The sequence below is a fragment of the Haliotis rubra genome, unplaced genomic scaffold, assembly GCF_003918875.1.
Source record: "Haliotis rubra isolate DU_JTF1 unplaced genomic scaffold, ASM391887v1 Scf132, whole genome shotgun sequence".
NCBI lineage: Eukaryota > Metazoa > Mollusca > Gastropoda > Lepetellida > Haliotidae > Haliotis > Haliotis rubra.
The window spans coordinates 1,580,996-1,601,492 of record NW_025765248.1 but is presented as its reverse complement, the minus strand read 5'-3'; the positions used below and the strand labels follow the sequence as shown (position 1 = coordinate 1,601,492).

The following is a 20,497-nucleotide window of genomic DNA, read 5'->3' as shown; positions in this document are numbered from 1 at the left end:
GGGTGGAACAGGTACTCACTACCCAAAGTTTGTCTCAGTTTGGGGATTCCAGGGAGGAACAGGTCTTCACTGCCCAATGTTTGTCTCAGTTTGGGGATTCCAGGGTGGAACAGGTACTCACTACCCAAAGTTTGTCTCAGTTTGGGGATTCCAGGGTGGAACAGGTACTCACTACCCAATGTTTGTCTCAGTTTGGGGATTCCAGGGAGGAACAGGTCTTCACTGCCCAATGTTTGTCTCAGTTTGGGGATTCCAGGGTGGAACAGGTACTCACTACCCAAAGTTTGTCTCAGTTTGGGGATTCCAGGGAGGAACAGGTCTTCACTACCCAATGTTTGTCTCAGCTTGGGGATTCCAGGGAGGAACAGGTACTCACTGCTCAATGTTTGTCTCAGCTTGGGGATTCCAGGGAGGAACAGGTACTCACTGCCCAATGTTTGTCTCAGTTTGGGGATTCCAGGGTGGAACAGGTACCCACTACCCAATGTTTGTCTCAGTTTGGGGATTCCAGGGTGGAACAGGTACTCACTACCCAATGTTTGTCTCAGTTTGGGGATTCCAGGGTGGAACAGGTACCCACTACCCAATGTTTGTCTCAGTTTGGGGATTCCAGGGTGGAACAGGTACTCACTACCCAATGTTTGTCTCAGTTTGGGGATTCCAAGGTGGAACAGGTACTCACTACCCAATGTTTGTCTCAGTTTGGGGATTCCAGTGTGGAACAGGTCCTCACTACCAAATGTTTGTCTTAGTTTGGGGATTCCAAGGTGGAACAGGTACTCACTACCCTAATACCTAAAGGTCCCACTAATGTAGCAGTGATACTGAAGATGAAACAACATTCACATATAACCATAAAATGTACACCTTAACAACATCCCAGGTATCTTAGAGGTAGAAACTCCAGAATCTCACTGAGAGTAGGTATTCCCAAACTGATGATGTGTTCATCTTATACTAGTACAAAATGAACGCTACTAACACTACTCACCCTGTTTTTAGTAAAATATATCATATACTACACAACAGAAGTCAAGGACCACCTGATTCTTCAATATGACTATAGTTAATCTACCATGCCATTATTCTTTCACAATGCTATTGTGAACTTGGCTTGACAGAATGTTACTAATATGTAAGAATCAAGTGGTCCTTATCTTCCATTGAGTAGCATTTATAAACACGAGTTGATAAAAGATTCAAAACTATGAGCCTCGCCCTAGAGATATTACAAATGGAAAACAGTGATGATAATATAGAGTGTCTCATGCTATACCAGGCCCCACAAAGTATCTTACTTATAATAAAGTAAACAATAGGAGTAAAACAACACGACCACACCTTCATCATAAAACAGAAACAGGTCCCTCAATAAACATGCTGTCTTGTTTAGACGACAACATAAACATCACATATCGGCTGTGGGCTACCGATTGAAGCGTTTCGATTCCAAACATGGGTACAATGTATGAAGTACATTTCTAGTGCCCCTGATGTGATATTGATGGAATATTGTAAAACCCTACTCACTCACAGATCAGAATAGTCAGTATGGTTCTATGCCGCTCAGCAATATTTCAGCAATATCACGGCGGGGGAAACCAGGAATGGGTTTCACACATTGTGCCCATGTTGGGAAATCTAACCTAGATCTTCAGCGTGACGAGAAACGCTTTAACCACTAGGTTACCATACTGCCCCAGATCAAAATAGGCCCTCAGTACCCAATTACTATCATCAGAGTTGAATAATACAGATCTGGTGGGTTACTTTGAGTGCCCCGGTTGATTGTGTGTTATCTTCAACAGCATTGCTAAGTGTGTTCATGCTGTCAACCACTGGTTTCTTGAGTTCAGATTCAAACCAGGCATCATTGGCACAGCTGGAATATTCAGACTGTGCCGTAACACCGCATTCAAACACTCATAAGGAGAGATGACCTGTGAAGATCCGGGGTAGAATAGGTCTTCAGCAACCGATGCTTGCCACAAAAGGCGACTATGCTTGTCGTAAGTCGCGACTAACGGGATCGGGTGGTCAGGCTTGCTGACTTGGTTGACACATGTCATCAGTTCCCAATTGTGCAGTATGATGCTCATGCTGCTGATCACTGGATTGTCTGGTCCAGACTTGATTATTTACAGACCGCCGCCATACAGCTGGAATATTACGCGGCGTAAATCTAAACTCACTCACTCACTCACTCACTCACTAAGGAGAGATCCTATATATTTTCTAATTATTTTCATCTATGCCGATCTCGGTTAGAATTAGTCTTGAGCAAACAAAGCATGTTGTGAGTAGCCACACTTCGAGTGATCGCTCTCTGTAAATTGATTAATGGTACGTCATCGCACATAAACAACATGGATCAAGTTCATGATGTCGATAACTGGATTGCATGGCCCAACTCAGTCATTTACAGACTGACATTACATAGCACGAATATTGCTGAATGTAGGATCATCGAAACAGAAACAAAACAAATATTAGGGATCACATGGACTGACTGAGTTTTGGCTTTACGCCGCTTTTAGCAATATTCCAGCAACATCACGGCGGGTGACACCAGAAATGGGCTTCACACGTTGTACCCATGTGGGGATTCGAACCGGGTCTTTGGCATGAAACCAACGCTTTAAACACTAGACTACCCCACCGCCCCCACATGGACGTAATATAAGGACATCAAGAGAAACAAGACCAGTTGCTTGAACTAAATAGGTGGTATGGACCCTACATCAACACTGCTCCAGTACTACTTTAAGCAGCATGAAAACTAAACTTATGAGCTTACTAGCACTAAATGCTATTCATACAACATGATAACAATGTGGCATTTCTACTGGCGTATCAACATAACAGTATTAACACATTCACCATGCAGAAACAACAGTTACCATGACTACAAAACAAATATATACATCAGAAAAGAATATAAACAGAACCAAGAAAGAACATAATCCAGTAAAACAAAGAAGTCAAACCATGCAGGGTGGAAACATGGCAGACAGACACAACAGAAGGCCATCGTCAGTACTTCACAGCTTTGAGTACACACATCTCGATCACGTGTGAATACATACAGCCACTAGGCCCTACCATATCGACCCGTGAACATCTGGGTTAGAATTGGTGTTCAGTAACCTTGTCGTAAAAGTGACTAACAGGATTACGTGGTCAAGCTCACCGACTTGGTTGTCACATGTCAATTGCGTAGATATATGCTCGTGTTGTTGATCACTGGATTGTCTGGTCCAGAGTCGATTATTTACAAACCGCCGCCACATAGCTGGAATACTGCTGAGTGCTGTGTTGAACAACTACAAACCAACCCTACTATATCAATGAAAGCCCTTCTCACCACATAGTGGACTTATATATTCTTGGTGATAGATGAATGTGTTAGCTGTTAGTGGCGATGTTAACGCCATATAAATCAATGGCCTATCGTGCAGTGTTTTTGTGATGTATCTATTTCAAGTAAGCTAACACGATAGGTGGTTTATATTTCAGAGATATTCAAAAGAACCCTAATCTGTGTATGAACTATGTAGCAACTGTTGCCATTTAAGCAATGTGTAATGCAGGTAACTTGTGCTTCTATCAACAAGCGAGAAACATGGAATTTGTTCAACACAAGCATTTGTCTGATCAATCTATTGCTACTCTTTTCCTAGAGTGAGTGAGTCAGGTGTTACACAGCTTTTAGCAATATTCCAGCAATTTTAACAGTGAACACCAGAAATGGACTTCACACATTGTACCGATGTAGGGAATCAAACTCAGGCCTGCAGCATGATAAGTGAATGCTTTAACCACAAGGCTACCCCACCATTCCCTTTTACTGGAACTGGGGTTCTCAAAATACAACAATACTTGCAGCGTGACTACACTTCAATCGTGACCACACTTCAATCGTGACTACACTTCAGTTGTGACTACACTTCAATCATGACTACACTTCAATCATGACCACACTTTAATCCTGACTACTCTTCAATCGTGACCACACTTCAATCATGACCACTCTTCAATCGTGGCCACACTTCAATCGTGACCACACTTCAATCGTGACTACACTTCAATCGTGACCACACTTCAATGACTACACTTCAATCGTGACTACACTTCAATCGTGACTACACTTCAGTCGTGACCACACTTCAGTTGTGACCACACTTCAATCCTGACTACTCTTCAATCGTGACTACACTTCAATCATGACCACACTTCAATCATGACTACACTTCAATCGTGACCACACTTCAATCGTGACCACACTTCAGTTGTGACTACACTTCAATCATGACTACATTTCAATCGTGACCACACTTCATTCGTGACCACACTTCAGTTGTGACTACACTTCAATCGTGACTACACTTCAATCGTGACCACACTTCAGTTGTGACTACACTTCAATCATGACTACACTTCAATCGTGACCACACTTCATTCGTGACCACACTTCAGTTGTGACCACACTTCAATCGTGACCACACTTCAATCGTGACTACACTGTATTCAGACCCTATGTATTCACTGATGATACAGGCTGTACACAAAGCCGCGAAGGGATGACGATGACAGAAGACAGGCATCAAGACAACTATGTCCATGTGAACTACACATAAAACTACCGGATGCTCATAATACCTCGGACTGAGATTCTCCAGATTGCTTGAAATGAAAGTTGACATTCCCCACATTTAATCAACGTTCACTCCATCATTTGGCTTCTGCTACTTGGCTTACAGACATGACAACCAAATCAAACTTACCTATATACTACTCAAAACAAGTTAAGGATCAACCAATTCTTTCCTTCTACTGAAGATAATCACATATTAACAATAGAACCAGGAAAGACTAGGGTGACCCTTAACTTCTTTTGAGTCATATGTATATGTATCAATTCATAAGAAAAAAGTACTTAATCTTCACACAGAGCATTTTAAGTCTGTTAACAAACGTGAAATCATACATGACATTTGAAAAAGGACTTGTTATCTAAAGAAGACTTTTCATAAATTACAATTTTTACATCCTAAACATGTTTAAGAGATCCTAAAATAAAAAATATACTTCTCTAAGGGACCGTTCATAATGTATGGCAAGGGGTGGTGGTGGTGATTTTAATAGGGAGTGATGATTTTAAGGGGTAGTCAGCCATTTGTACACATGGATTAGGGAGGTATATGCTAAAAATTATGGGTGGGGTGGGGTGGGTAGGTGGGTGGTCACTTACTTCATACTTTGCTCATAAACTTTAGTGTGTGTGTGTGTGTGTGTGTGTGTGTGTGTGTGTGTGTGAGCTGTGTGTGTGTGTGTGTGTGTGTGTGTGTGTGTGTGTGTGTGTGTGTGTGTGTGTGTGTGTGTGTGTGTGTTTATGTCATTCACATTGTACATGCTTCTCCATAAAAATCATCATCACCACCCCTAGCCATAAATTATGAATCGTCCCTGAAGCAGTTAATGAGCACATGATTTTTCCATGCTACTATCATTTATCCGTCATATCATGACTAATTAACTTTAATAATATGCAAGAATTAGGCTCTCTTTAACGTCTTTAGAGAAGTATATTGAAGTTATTTAACTTTCAATTTTACCACTTGATACTATATTCATGAAACCAAATCTGCAAACCAAGCCTCAGTACATTCAAAACCAAATATGTTTTTGTTTTTCAATAAGTTCTGTCAACATTGCAAGTGAATTCCTAGGAAGCATATCATGTGACATATTGATGAAAATGAATCAAACGAGATCTACCAACAAACTATTAAAATATGTGATAATGTGAATGTGAAAAACATGCAGCAATTTTTCATGTGTTTCCATGGTAACCTGTGTCTCAAAACATCAAGTCAGCATACCTTGACAGTGGTACCTACAAAAACTGGCAATGCTTTTAAAGTGGAATAAAACAATCATTCTGTTTTTTATTCCATGCTGTGCAAACCCACAGCATTCACTTCAAAACAAACTTGTTGTTAAGGATATAAAAACCCGACAGGCCAAAATAACACACAGGCTGACGACATGGTAAGCAAAACAATTGGGGTAAATCATAGAATAGGTGATATTAACATGGATGGAAGGAATTTTTTTGTAAAATAACATCAAATACAGGAATATGTGGGGTTTTCAAATCATACATGAAGTATGTGATACGTATAAATTAATATTTACTTTCAAATGATTATCATTATACATGAACAGACATGAATGACGAGCTCACAGTGACATCTTGCCATTCCATGTATTCTTACAGAGAATTATAGTTCTGTTCTCAATGAAATATGACCTATGCAATAGAGATAATAGTCTGTTGCGTTGGTTGGAATGTCTTTTTTTCTTTGCCAGATTCTTTAGCATGTTAAGTTGGACTGACTTCACTCCAGGTATTGTGTCTAAATTCATAAGAATTAGGACGCTACCGTCATTTGAAAAATGTAGTCATCTCACTGACAGATGTGGTACCTCTCATTTTGGGGGGAACTGACCACTCCAGCAGTTTTAATGGAGCAATGAGAATTCTCTCAATGTCTTCATATGTAGTTTTTATTGCGAAAAGTTCAGTTTGGAGGAATCAAAAAGACATTTGAAGCCTCATTGTAATCCTTCAAAATCAAGCATTGTTGAATGTCAAAGTAGTGACAAGGAGGCTATTAGCATGGGTACAGGGTCTTACTTAAACAGAATATTGCCAGAAAAGAGTCAACTGAATACAACACTAAGAAAAAGCATGTGTCATATTAACCACATAATTTCAACATTAGTCTCTATATTTGCCAACAAGAGTGTGTGACTGAGCTGTGACATCAGCAAGGTGAAGGTATGAAAGGGGAGATAACTCACCATACTCCGGTGGACATTTTTGAGGACAAGTTCATGCATCTGTGCCACCCCTCGGAACTGCTGGAAGATGGTCTCCAACAGATCCAGGAGGTACCGTGGCTGATTCTGGCTTGCCAGGCTGTCTCCTCCACTGAACATACAAGGACTCAGTTCTTAATTACTTGGATTAGAGATATTCTTGGAAAAAAGGTTTGGTCTGTAGGAACTACAAACTATTCTTAATTCTGCTTAATTTGATTTGCAAGAAAACATAATGGATCATAGAAAACATAATTCATCATTCGGGTAATCTATGGATTTACTGTCTCTTGCAATATAATGGATGCTTTTCCAGCAGGTTCATGATGTAAAATGGCCTGTACGCAGACCATAAAGAAGAAACACATTTGTACTAGAAATATCATTGTCTCAAATACATCACATTTGAGGTGAGGTGAGGTGAAATTGGGTTTAACGTCGTACTTGAGAATATTTCGCTCATATGACGACGTGCATGCGTGTGCATGTGTACGTCCGTGCGGCTGCTTGTACTAGCCCAGACTGAAGCTGGTTTTATAGTGCTAGCCCACTGAGAAACCATGCCCCAGTGAAGCATGAATACCCCACTCAGACACAGTATACTGACTCCGAGCCAACCAGTCCTTGTTGTACCCATTAATGCCGAGCGCCAGGCAGGGACCAACAAGTACCATATTTTTACATCTTTGGTATGACGCGGTCGGGGATCGAACCCGCGACCTTTTGCTCTCCGGGCGGACGCTCTAACCACTACACCACGGAGGCGGTCCCCACATCACATTTGAATTCCAAGAGGTAGGGATGTCCTGGACGTTGCACTCACCTCTCCAGCACCTGTTGTGAGGCCCTCGCCACCAGGGTCAGCAGTCCTGGCTGAATCCTCATCTTGATGCCCTGAAAACATGGAAACACAATCTCCTCACTCTTTGCCAGCATGAAAGTATTTAAAGAAACTATCAAGTGTTTCTTTCCCAGTGAGTGAGTGAGTATGGTTTTACGTCACTTTTAGAAATATTCCAGCAATATCACAGTGGGGGGACACCAGGAAGGGGCTTCACACATTGTTTCCATGTGGGCAATCGAAGGCGGTCCTTCGGCGTGACGAGCCAACGCCTTAAGCACTAGGCTACCCCACCGCCCTTCTTTCCCAGTAATTACAAAGCTCTCTTACTGTACAAGCTGCAAAGCAACTCATGCTGTCACAATAGTTTTGGAAATGGCAATCATCACTATCAATAATATTGGATTCGAACCAACAGCAACTGGAACTTGGCATCAAAGGGACACAACTCTAGACATAGCACCCACTCCCCCTGCTGAGACAGAGGAGTCATCTTTCACAAGGTTACACTTTTGTTATACAATTTGTTTGTGACATATGCTGTTTGAAAATGCACTCAGCAGCAATGTTCCAACTATATGTTAATGGTATGACCAGACAATCCAGTGATTTAACATCACACATGTCCATCTGCACACTTGGGATAACATGACATCCATCACATAAGTCAGTGATCCTGGCCACGCAATATAGTTAGTGGCCTTTTACGACAACCATTGGTAGCTTGTGAGCAATTCTGACCCAAATCAAAAATATTTTACTCAGTAGTGAGTGAGTATGATCTTTAAGCAATATTCCAGCAATATCACGGCAGGGGTCACCAGAAATGGGCTTTACACATGGTACCCATGTGGGGAACTGAACCCGGGTCTTCGGTGTGACGAACGAACCCTTTAACCACAAGACTGCACCACCACCCCATTTATTTACTCAGCAGGAGATGCTCATGATTTGTCTTTTGTTCAGAAGACACTGGCATGATCTGTCTGCAATAACAAAAGTGACAAAACAAAAATCATTTAAGAAACTATCTGAAAGTGAGCAAGGCAAGCAAACACCACAGATTGGACTCTTGTAAAAAAGGGAGATAATTCAGTGTATGTCCTTACCTCAACAGCTTCTGGGAGTTTCTTGAGAACTGCCAGAGACTCTATGAGGATGGAGATGAACCTCGGCAGGTTCTCCTCAGGGCTGGAACTCAGATCTTCCTTCACTTCACTCAGGAGACGGCCATCTTCAGATTCCCCATCTCCTACACATCAGGTCATTAGATGTATTGAAAACTTTCAGATTTAGCCTATCACACACAGTTTAACAACAATTTTGTAGTGTCATTGATGCATGCCGTTTCCAGCTGGATGAAGGAAGAATCTTGACTAGTTGTTTTAAATAGAGCATAATAAATTTAGCATAAGATGTAAAATTGTTTAACAAATTCAAAATTTTCAAAGTCCAACAGTTTTATTGTAACATTTTGTAAAAATCGCATAGTCCATTATCAATGTACCACAGTTTTAAACAGAAAGAGAAACAGAGTTGCGAGACTATTTCCTACTAATTCTGTTGTGTGTATAGTTGTGAGGTTTGTAACTCTGTCAAATTATTAACCATCATTATCATTAATTTACTGGTACCAACAAATTCTTATGACCACAGATCACTATATTTAGCACAGATCATTTACTGAAAGCTACACTGACTGACTGAGTTTGGTTTTACGCCGCTTTTAGCAATATTCCAGCAATATCACGGCGGGGGACACCAGAAATGGGCTTCACTCATTGTACCCATGTGGGGATTCGAACCCGGGTCTTCGGCGTGACGAGCCAACGCTTTAACCACTGAAAGCTACAACATACTTGAAAACACGGAGGACTTGAGAAACAGTAAATCTTTCTGTCCCCGCCTCCAAGAACCACGTCGTCCCAGACTTCTAGAAACAGCGGACTTCTCGTATATCTGTCTGTTCAGCTCCTCTATCAACACCTCATGTAGACGCTGAATAAAACACATGCCATGAAAATACAGTGGATCCTGGTACTGCCAAGGTGCGTAACTCTTTACTGCCCATTGCTTTGACTCAAATCTATTGTGCTACCCATGTCTGACTGGTGGAAAAGAAGGGAGACAACTACCCTCAGACATTATACCTCAATGCTCCAGCTTCTCCAGTAATAGTGGCTAGTAGTGATGGGTATTGACTTGACTTTTGTACTGCAGTGTATTGGAACGGTTCATGCACTGAGATATATTCCACAATAAATAGCATGCATTCTTTCATGTGTAATTTGATTTTCTGATGATGTTTTCAAAAACAGACCCCTTCTTTCTCCTCACAATGATTTTAAACTCCATAGTACATGTAGTCAACCATCTTGTTGGATGTTCGTGCAGTTACAAAACAACTGTAATACACACATTATATACAAATGTACAGGAAACTGGTCACCAATAATTTTACATTTTTATCACAGGAATCAATTGATTATATCTGAATTCTTTTGCTTGTCTCCTTCCTCTTGCGAACACAGTGGAACACTTGTATCTCCCCTAATTGAAGCCCCTTCAATGTAAAATCACTAATTAGTACACCACGAGTTACCTCCCTTCCAACAAGCCCAGCGGGGGCAGAGCCACCCTCTACCCATGTGCCTCACTCTCTCCTCATATACTGAGCCCAACATTTTGAATTTACAGGGAAATCCAAAGTGTTATTTGGGGGAGGATGGGAGGCTGACCTCATGAGTCAGGATAAGTATAAAATATCAATTTTACTCAAAAAATTACATATTTTTTCCTTATCCTGACTCATCTGCTCTTGCTTGTAGAATCCAACAGAGCGGAGGTGGGAATATATAATACTTTGGATTTTAATAATTAGTGATTTGAACTGTGATGATTGTAATAACCCTATGAGAACTTCATAAAGGCATTGAACTGATGAATTCCTGCTGCCAGCTTATCAGCTGCCATATAGAGGTTATTACAATGTACTTATTATGATAAAGTATATATAATATTAATACAATGCTTAAGACTAATAGACTTAAGCTTGTTAATATGCTAGTATAAACTCCTTAGAGTTTGTTAGCTAAAAATACTTTAAGATATAAACATAGCACTAAGCTTAAAATATGATTAATTTTAAGCTAATTATATAATAACAAACCTCTTTAGGGTTTGTTAGTTAAAATATTTATATGATATAGACAGTGCTGAGCTTAAGATATGAATAAGCTTAGCTATATATATAACAACAAACTTTGTAGAGTTTGTTAGCTAATATTTTTTACAATATGAGTATAGTATTGTGCTTAAGATATAATTATCTTAAGCTACATATATAATAGCCAAACTTAGTAGAGTTTGTTAGCTAATATATTTTTTACAATATGAGTATAATACTGTGCTTAAGATATAATTAACTTAAGCTACATATATAATAGCCAAACTTAGTATAGTTTGTTAGCTAATATATTTTTACAATATGAGTATAGTACTGTGCTTAAGATATAATTAACTTAAGCTACATATATAATAGCCAAACTTAGTAAAGTTGTTGGCTAATATATTTTTTTACAATATGAGTATAGTACTGTGCTTAAGATATAATTAACTTAAGCTACATATATATAATAGCCAAACTTAGTAAAGTTTGTTAGCTAATATATTTTACAATATGAGTATAGTACTGTGCTTAAGATATAATTAACTTAAGCTACATATACAATAGCCAAAAACTCTGTAGAGCTTATTAGCTAATAGATTTATAATGTAACCATAGTACTAAGCTTAAGATATGATTAGACTTAAGCTAAATGTATATAGCAAAAAACTCCTTAGAGTTTATTAACTAATATACTTTTATGTTATAAACATAGTACTGAGCTTAAGATATGATTAAACTTAAGCTATATATATATAATAGTAAAACTCAGTAGAGTTTGATAGCTAATACATTTTATTATGTTGATTTAGACCTAGTATTGAGCTTAAGATATGAAGTAAACCTTAAGCTAAATATATAATAGCAAAAAACCTTTTAGAGTTTTAATAGCTAATATACTTATATGGTATCAACATAGTATTGAGCTTAAGATATGAAGAAACCTTAAGCTACATATGTATAGCAAAACCCTCCGTAGAGTTTGTTAGCTAATACATGATATAATGTAACCATAAAAGCTTAAAATATGATGAAAACTTAAGCCCAATATATAATAGCAAAAAACTCTTTTAGAGTTTTGATAGCTAATATACCTATATGCTATAAACATAGTACTGGCGCTTAAGATATGAATAAGCTTAAGTTACATATATAATAGCAAAAACTCCATAGAGTTTGTTAGCTAATACATGTTATAATGTAACCATATTGCTTAAGATATGATGAAACTTAAGCCAAATAGCAAAAGCTCTTTAGAGTTTGTTAGCTAATATAGTTATATGATATAAACATAGTACTGAGCTTAAGATATGAATGAGCTTAAGCTACCTATATAATAGCAAAACTCCGTTAGAGTTTGTTAGCTAATGTATTTTTACAATATGAGTATAGTACTATGCTTAAAATATATACTTGACTTAAGCTCATTATATAATAGCCAAAAACTCTGTAGAGTTTGTTAGCTAATGCATTTATCATGTAACCACTGTGATGATAAAAACGAGCTTAAGCAAATTATATATAGCATGAAGCTATTTAGTACTGTTATAAGATAAGTAAAATCTGTAAGATTGACTTATCTTCTCCGAGGAACTGTCAACTGTTGTGCAAGGACCATGGGATCAATTGGTGGATACCTGAGATGTCCTCGGTGGTGATATCTCTCAGATAATGGTTGGCAACCACCATATCGGATCTACAGTAATAAACCCTCCATTATTTCAAATAACATTTGTGTAGATGAAATTGTAGAAGTTAGGGCTCTAATATCAAGAGTATTAAAAGCTCATGGAGGGTCGGATTAGGTCCATCTGTCTTGTATGCAACGTAGTATGACAGTTCTGATCCAAACGGAGATATAGTGCGATGAGACTACACTCTGCGTAAGTTGATGATAGAGGAAAAAAAATCTGTTGTATTTTTTCTTCCTGTTTGGTTTGGTGGAGATAAATTTACAGTGCTCTTGCTGGCCAGCGTGATAGCATCATCGTATCATGGAGTCCAAGTATGTCATCCAGGCATGTTCATAAACCTCACTTGTGAGGTGTTGTAGCACTATATTCATATCCCCAAGTTGGTAATGAAACTTCCGTTTATTCTCCAAACAGAAACTTAGTAGGTTTACTAACCATCTAGTTGTGTTAGTAGCTTGATGATGAAATTCAGGTGTAGTCTGAAACGCTGTGGATTTCGATCCACTTGTATCACGTCGTCGTCTAGGTAAATGCGTTGCGATGTCCTTGGCGATGTATGTGCACAACCGGGAGTTTGTGTCCTCGATGAACTTTATGTAAAATCGCCTGACTGCTGTGCCCTTGTCTAAACTTGACAGGGGAGGTCTCTAACCTGAAGAAAGCAGCCTAATCATGAAGGTTCAGGTTAACTGGGCTGTAAGGAGGCTTGCTCGTTCATTGATATAAAAGTTGTCACTTGCAACCTATGTCTTGAACTGTGAACTATGCTCGACCTCTGTGTAGGGCGTTGTTCATCGGGGTCCAATCAGAATAAGGCATTTTGATTCTGTAGAGTACCCGCGCTGTGATGTCACCGGTGTAGCAGGAAAAGGAACCTTGTATAATATAATGTCTAGATTCTGTGCTACCGCAGCAATCGGGTCGATCGGAGGTAAGGTGATAGCATCTGCGTCGTCTTCCTTCATCAGGTATGTCTGCGTCGTACTGCCACTCTAGGAAGGTGATGTAGACTTGTGTGCAGACTTGTGTGGTAACCTGTGAGGCGATCGATGTGGTGATGTACGAGGAGATCGGAGACTATTGACAGCTTCGCGAAGCTCTTGAGTAGTCCCTTGACTCTGTTAAATGACGATCTATATTCGTGTCCTTCCCGAGTGCCTTCGCGAATGCCTTCAAAGCAGCCTTCACTTAAACGCCAACGAACGCCTTTCTCACAAGCTTCCTCTGCGTTCGGTGGGGAACGGCGATTTGAGCTTCGGCTTCCGTGAGGTCTGGTGGCTGAGTCTGCATCTAAGGATGAAGCCGAGGAATGTGATGATCTATCCCGCCGCCGAAGGCCTTCGCGAAGCTGTACATCTGGGTCCTTCGTCAAGGTGGTCTGCGACTTCCTTCGCTGAAGGCTGCATCGTCTTGGCTGCTACGTTGACTGGAGGTGCCTCTAGAGTGTTGTCTAAGTTGGAGCCTTCGCGAAGGCTGCATACTCTGGGCTGGCTGCTTCTCCAGTCTGTAGTGACCCTCCATCACGACCATGATTTGCCGTAGTAGCTTCGTCTGGGATGGTCTGCGGCGTAAGTAGTCGGTGCCATCTCTGCTGTTAGTGGTGGGGCCCTCAGGTAAGTCGCCTGACATCAGTGTAGAGACATCAGGCTGCATGACGATCTCTGCTGATGTCATTGTAGCTGTCACCGGTCGCTACTTGTCTCATACGTCGAGGATGATGATCGGCTGATCATCGTAGAGGCCAAGTTCAGCGGCTGGAACAATCTCGGTTGAGAAAGTCCTAGTAGACTTACGTTGAATTCCCCTCAGAGGTCGGCGCTGCCCTGGGGAGTGCGAAGTCTGCGTTGAGTGTTGGTAGCGACGGGACCCTCAGGAAGATCATCGAATGTTGATCTGCGCTGACATCACTGTTGCCCGACATCAGTCATTCTTTGATGTACATCAGGAATGATGATCGGCTGATCATCATACAGGCCCAAATCTGCGATGAGAACAATCTCGGCTGAGAAAGTTCTAGTAGACTTCCGTTGAATACCCTCAGTGCGCGCGAAGGGATGTCTGGGAAGCAGGGCGCTTCTTGGAGGCGGCGGACTACGTCCACGCCTCTCCACCATTCTAGCGGAAACCCAGACGGGGAGGGGGTCGACCCAACAGCAGTAGACTGGCGAGGGGTTCAGGTGTATCAGTCATGCTAGACTCTGCATACGTGACCTATCTGCTGCTGCGTCTCAAACGCAGTAATTATTTATTAAAGGTAGAATTGGATAAATTAGTATCGCGAACTGCAACGTGAATCACATGAAACATGGCAGTACAGCTAGGGCATATTAAATGCGGATCAGTAGCAGAATAAAAACGTAATGTGCAACAGTACAGAATTTTTATCAACGTAATCCACTGCAACAGCACGTCCCCGTGCATAAACAGTAGAAACACGACTAAATATCAATATATAATTGTTGAAAGATACTAGCTAAACCTCTATAGATCTCTATACGAGGTAACTAACTAAATATAATCAAAGGATATAGTGTGTCGGGAGACACAAGAAGCTCTCACGATCCAGCTCACTGGGCGAAGAAGGAGAGTGAGGCACATGGGTTCATCACTTCTTTTTGAATTGTCACTTATGAAAACCTTTTTGAAAAGATTTTTGTATAAATAATTCTCCTTAAAATGCTGTTTTAGGTGACTCTTAATTTGTATGTTGTCATGCATGTGCTGTCACAAGGGTGTAACATGTTGCATACATTCATCATACACGACTTATTAATTGTGATATCCATTTTTTGTGCATTATTCACTGCAGTAGAAATCATGAATGTGTAATCAGTGTAAATAAAGATCTGTAAAGACATCCATTAGGGCTGGGTATTGCAGAGAATTTTCATATTGCAATATATTGCGATGCGAAAGCATATATTGCGATATGTATTGCAATATATTGCAAGAAGTTCTTTTTTAACATAAAACTACTTATAATCGAGTTAATGCTTGATTTATAAAGCAAAAACACAACAAAATCACCATGCTTGATTAAGCTTTAATAAAAACTTTTAATCATGACAAAATAAAAATGTAAATAATATTTGGCACAAATAAAAGGAAAGGAACAATTTATAAAACGGAAATATCCGAAGATTTCCGAGTGTTACGAAGTCTTTTCGAATGCATGTCAAAATACCGGTTTTCAATCAGCGTATCGCAATACGTATCGTTTTCATGTCTGAACCGGTATATACCGGAAAACCGGTTATATTGCGCAGCCCTAACATACATGTATGCAAGTTGAAAAGCATACATTGGGTAATTTGTGCTGTTATGTCCCATCCATACTTGTACCTAATAATCCAAAACATATTGGTAACGGTGACATATTTTATGTTTACATATAGTATCAGGAACTCTACAATGTCTCACCTCCTTCCTGGCTGTCAGTTCTGATCTCAAGTCCCGTAACGCCTCAACCGTTGACAGGCTGGTCTCCAACTTGGCCACTGATAAATACAGCAATACAACAGCAGTGAATATGTCCAAACTGGGCATTTTTTATTACTTAATTCTTTTTCAGACTATTTACTTACAGATTTAATACTCCCATACTCTGCACAACAAATTGCTGTACCTTAGTAGACTGCGTCATCCAAAGTGAAACCAAAGGGCCCAGGTATTGCTCAGCATATTCTGGGGCCTTAGCCACTTGTTTGTTTTTAAGTTCAACTACTATCAAAGACATATGTTTCTACCTGACTGAACAATGAGGTCTGTGGCATGCAGGTAGTGTTTTCCTGACAGGTAGTTGTCCATCTTGTCTGGAACCTCCTTCATCTGCTCACTGTCAAAACGGTCAACAACATTAATTGCTTTTTTAAAGCTGGAAACAGATGAAACAGTTACAGATCAAAAGAAGAACGAGAAATGGACAGTGTGAGGACAAGTTCTAAAAATTTCCAGTTCAATGGTTTCTTATTATTAGATTACCATTTCATGTCAAGTTTATAGTCAAATGTTTATGCATCAAAAGATCTGACAGTATTAAGCAAAAGATCTAATTTTAATGAGACTGGTTGAAGAGAGGGCCATCATCTCCTTCAATTCGTACATGTCAACAATCACCACCATTGAAGTTTTCATTGTCCTCAGAACAATTTAATAGCCTCGGGCAGCTGACTAGCATGGATTCGACTATTAAGCCACCAGTCATACCTTGAATATGCTTTTTCACAAAGAGTTTGGTTACCATAGTTAACATGAATGCTTACATTTGGTCCAGCATGGCCAGAACAGCTTTGTGTTCGACGCCATCTCGCCACAGTTTCCGTAGCTCATCTCGCTTGAAGTGGAGCAGAGTTTTGCAAGAGTTGAGGTCATCTTTAATCTTATGGATCTTCTCTCGAGACTCTGGAAGTTGAATTAGGTGTCATATCACTGTAGTTGGTGTATCACAAAGTAATTCTTAGTATGAACTTTTCCGCTATCATCATTATGTTAAGATTCATTTATGCAAGAATAATCCTCCTTTTAGTCAGCTCTTAAGTTTTGTTTGTTTTTAAATTCTGGACTGAGCAATATTCCAGCTATATGATGGAGTACTGTAAATAATCAAGTCTGGACCAGTCAATCCACTGATTGACATCATGAGCATTTATCTACACAATCATATATGTGTCAACATTATATATGTGTCAACCAAGTCAGCGAACCTGACCACCCAATCCAGTTAGTCGCCACTTATGACAAGCATGGATCACTGAAGATCAATTCTAACCCGGATCTTCACGGATAGTAATCAAGTAAGACAAGGATTGAGTGAGTGAGCGAGTAAGTATAGTTTTATGCTGCACTCAGCAATATTACAGCTATATGGCGGCATTCTGTAAATAATCGAGTCTGGACCAAACAATCAACTGATTATCCAGTGATCAACAGCATGATCATCGATCTACACAATTGATATATGATGACATGTGTCACTGTCAACCAAGTCAGCGAGTCTGACCACCCAATCTCATTAGTCGCCTTTTACAACAAGCATGGGTTACTGAAGATCAGTTCTAACCCGCATCTTCAGACAAGGATTGGAAGCTAGATCACTGTTCTACCCCTTAATCCCCCTGGATGTGTGTACATGGACATACCATTAGTCCGATTAATTGAAACAATCGAAGATTGGTCGCAGTGCTCTAAACGACCAAGCAATCGATTGTGTTTTCTCGTAATCGAACACAACCAATTTTGGAACACTTGTTTGCATCAACAATATTTTACACAAGGTTGGTTTTGTCTGTGTCATTAAATTTACATTTCATAAGCACTACAAGCTCATTCCAAGTCATGATTGAATTTATCTTAAGTAATCCAGGAAATATGTGTTCCTAACATACTAATCATCCTTTAAATATGCGAAATTTGCCAATGGATTTTGTGCAATTTGCAAAAAAAACAAATTACTACATGTTTTTTCTTTATTTTGTGTGTGTGCATTAACAAAGATAACAGGAACATTTGATAAATGATGCTAACCAATTATTTTCGATGATTGATCGGTTGTAATGAACCAAACATCAATTATGAGATTTTAACCAATTCCCAACACTACATACCATTAATACTTTTGGTCATAGCACTGAAAGCAGTCATGACCTTGATGATGTCATCGTAATGATCTGAAAACAAAACATGCAATATACCCAATCATATTTTTAACATTATCTAACACAGTCAAACAAAAATTATTGATATGAAGAGTTGAACATACAGATGCCTAAGGTTGATATGTACATCATATAACACGAACATTGAAGTGGGTGTCAAGTATTTACTGAAATATAACACATCCTTTTGGTATAGGGCATGCAGAAACTGTGATCATTGGTTTGTATTTCGCATCATCCTGATTATGACTGACTGACTGACTGACTTTGGTTTTACACCGCTTTTAGCAATATTCCAGCAACATCACGGTGGGGGACACCAGAAATGGGCTTCACACATTGTGCCCATGTGGGGATTCAAACCCGGTCTTCGGCGTGACGAGCCAACACTTTAACCATTAGGCTACCCCACCATCCCTCCTGATTATGAGTCTTTGTTTGTCAGCACCGACATGTACTGGTTGGTTTCATCTTTTCACCCACATTAAGCTCAATTTAACTGGTATATACTGTTTGAAAGGGCAATAAACCACACTCATTCATTCACTCCTTTTGGAATGGATTCTTATACCTTCACTATATTAAATAATACCACTTAATCACTTGTTTTCTGTAGGGGTATAATCTGGGCAAGGGGGGTATACTATGGCCTAGTTCAGAATATACCCCGGGGTATAAATTAGGCTAGCCCAGATTATACCTGGGGTATAGTCTGGGCTAGCCCAGTTTAACCCCGGGTATAGTCTGGGACAGGGGTATACTCTGGCCTGTTACACCGGTAACCATCATATTACCAACATGAGCGTTATTCTGTAGAGAAATGGATCTTTTGTTAACAGGGTAAAAATACAAGCAAAGATATTGTGTAATTATGAATGATTTTTTTAAATACAACCATACGATGACATCTGATAAACATGACTAACTAAAGCATGGCATTATGATTGGGAGCTCAAGCAAGATTATCTGTTCTATTTTTTAAATCTTACTTGTGACATGTTCAGAGAGCCTCTTGTCACTTTCTCGATAGGCTTTCTCTATCCGAGTTTTCTCCTTTTCTCGTTGCTCAAAGTCTGCACTGTAACCATAGATATGTACATAATTTATGAACTGTTTCTTCTCAACATCTAGTCAAATCGTGAAGGATTAACTTCAAAATCAGGTGTACCTTCAGAGGCTGTTTTCTGTGTGAAGCACAATGAAATGAGTGGCATTTTGCTGTGGGGCAGTTTTCATATGCACCCATCACTTGCTGTTACTTGTAAAAACATATTAATAAAAAATTATCATTCACTGCTTAATTAATATTCTTCATGTTACATGTATAAATCAAATCATCTGTGACATTATGCCATATATATGCATTTTGTTTCCCAAATAAATATTTCCATTCAACAAGCATTTTAAGTGAACAGTGGCCATCCAGTATCAAATACTAGTTAGAGGAATTGTTTGCCATTGGAAAATACATATTTACAACTGCGTTAGGGTTGTGTCAAGGTTCGGGTAGGTTACCCACAACCCTGTCCTTACACATTGGATCCTCTAGTGGTTTACTGTGCACGTAACACTCGCTAGATTAGAATTTATATAGTTGTCCACAATAGCTCAATAAATGATAAATCTCGTTGACAATTGTAATGTACATACCTTGATGATAAAGTCCTGACAATGGACATCAAAAAGCCAGACTGAAAGAAAATATTCATTCGATCAACATCCACAGTTCCCAATATCATTACACATTTTGTGAAATAAATGTAATTATGCATTCGTAATTTTATGGGAAGGAAGAAATCATGTTTTGCATCTAACAGGTGCGTGTTACTTCGTGATACTGATAGTCAGAAATTGAATGTTTGCACATGCTTTACAATATGCAATACACATACAATTACTCATAATAGCAATTTCTAGTGAAAGCATCAAACTCGACATAGTATCGTTTCTTAATGTAATGCAAAACACAAATACGAGATAGGCTGTCCAACCTTATTAGAAGGAGGCGTCCTGTCATCCGCCATCTTGCTTCCGTGTAATATTTCCCTAACGACTAATAAAGACTGGCAGCTAAGTACTACTTGCCACCACAAAACATTATTGTACAACTAATAATATCATTCACAACCACACGGATGCAGTGGACTTCAAACATCATTCTTGAACGTCTGATAGTTCTAATTCAGTATTCACTTCACTAAACAAATTCTTTTCATGTCAATGAATGTATTATTAGAAGCTAACCTATGGATACACG

The 20,497-nt window shown here is 39.4% G+C and overlaps 1 protein-coding gene across 1 annotated transcript in view; it reads right to left on the bottom strand.

Moving 5' to 3' along the window:
• Positions 1-20,278, bottom strand: part of LOC124267564 (exocyst complex component 4-like) — a 43,636-nt gene extending 23,358 nt beyond the window's left edge. Inside the window, 12 exon segments of the mRNA XM_046702511.1 lie at positions 4,660-4,683; positions 6,868-6,997; positions 7,709-7,779; positions 8,836-8,978; positions 9,586-9,724; positions 16,007-16,083; positions 16,333-16,421; positions 16,849-16,987; positions 18,190-18,252; positions 19,230-19,318; positions 19,891-19,931; positions 20,232-20,278. Coding sequence (XP_046558467.1) covers positions 4,660-4,683; positions 6,868-6,997; positions 7,709-7,779; positions 8,836-8,978; positions 9,586-9,724; positions 16,007-16,083; positions 16,333-16,421; positions 16,849-16,987; positions 18,190-18,252; positions 19,230-19,318; positions 19,891-19,931; positions 20,232-20,264 — 1,038 coding nt within the window. The 5' untranslated portion in view covers positions 20,265-20,278.
• Positions 20,279-20,497: the final 219 nt, after the last annotated feature.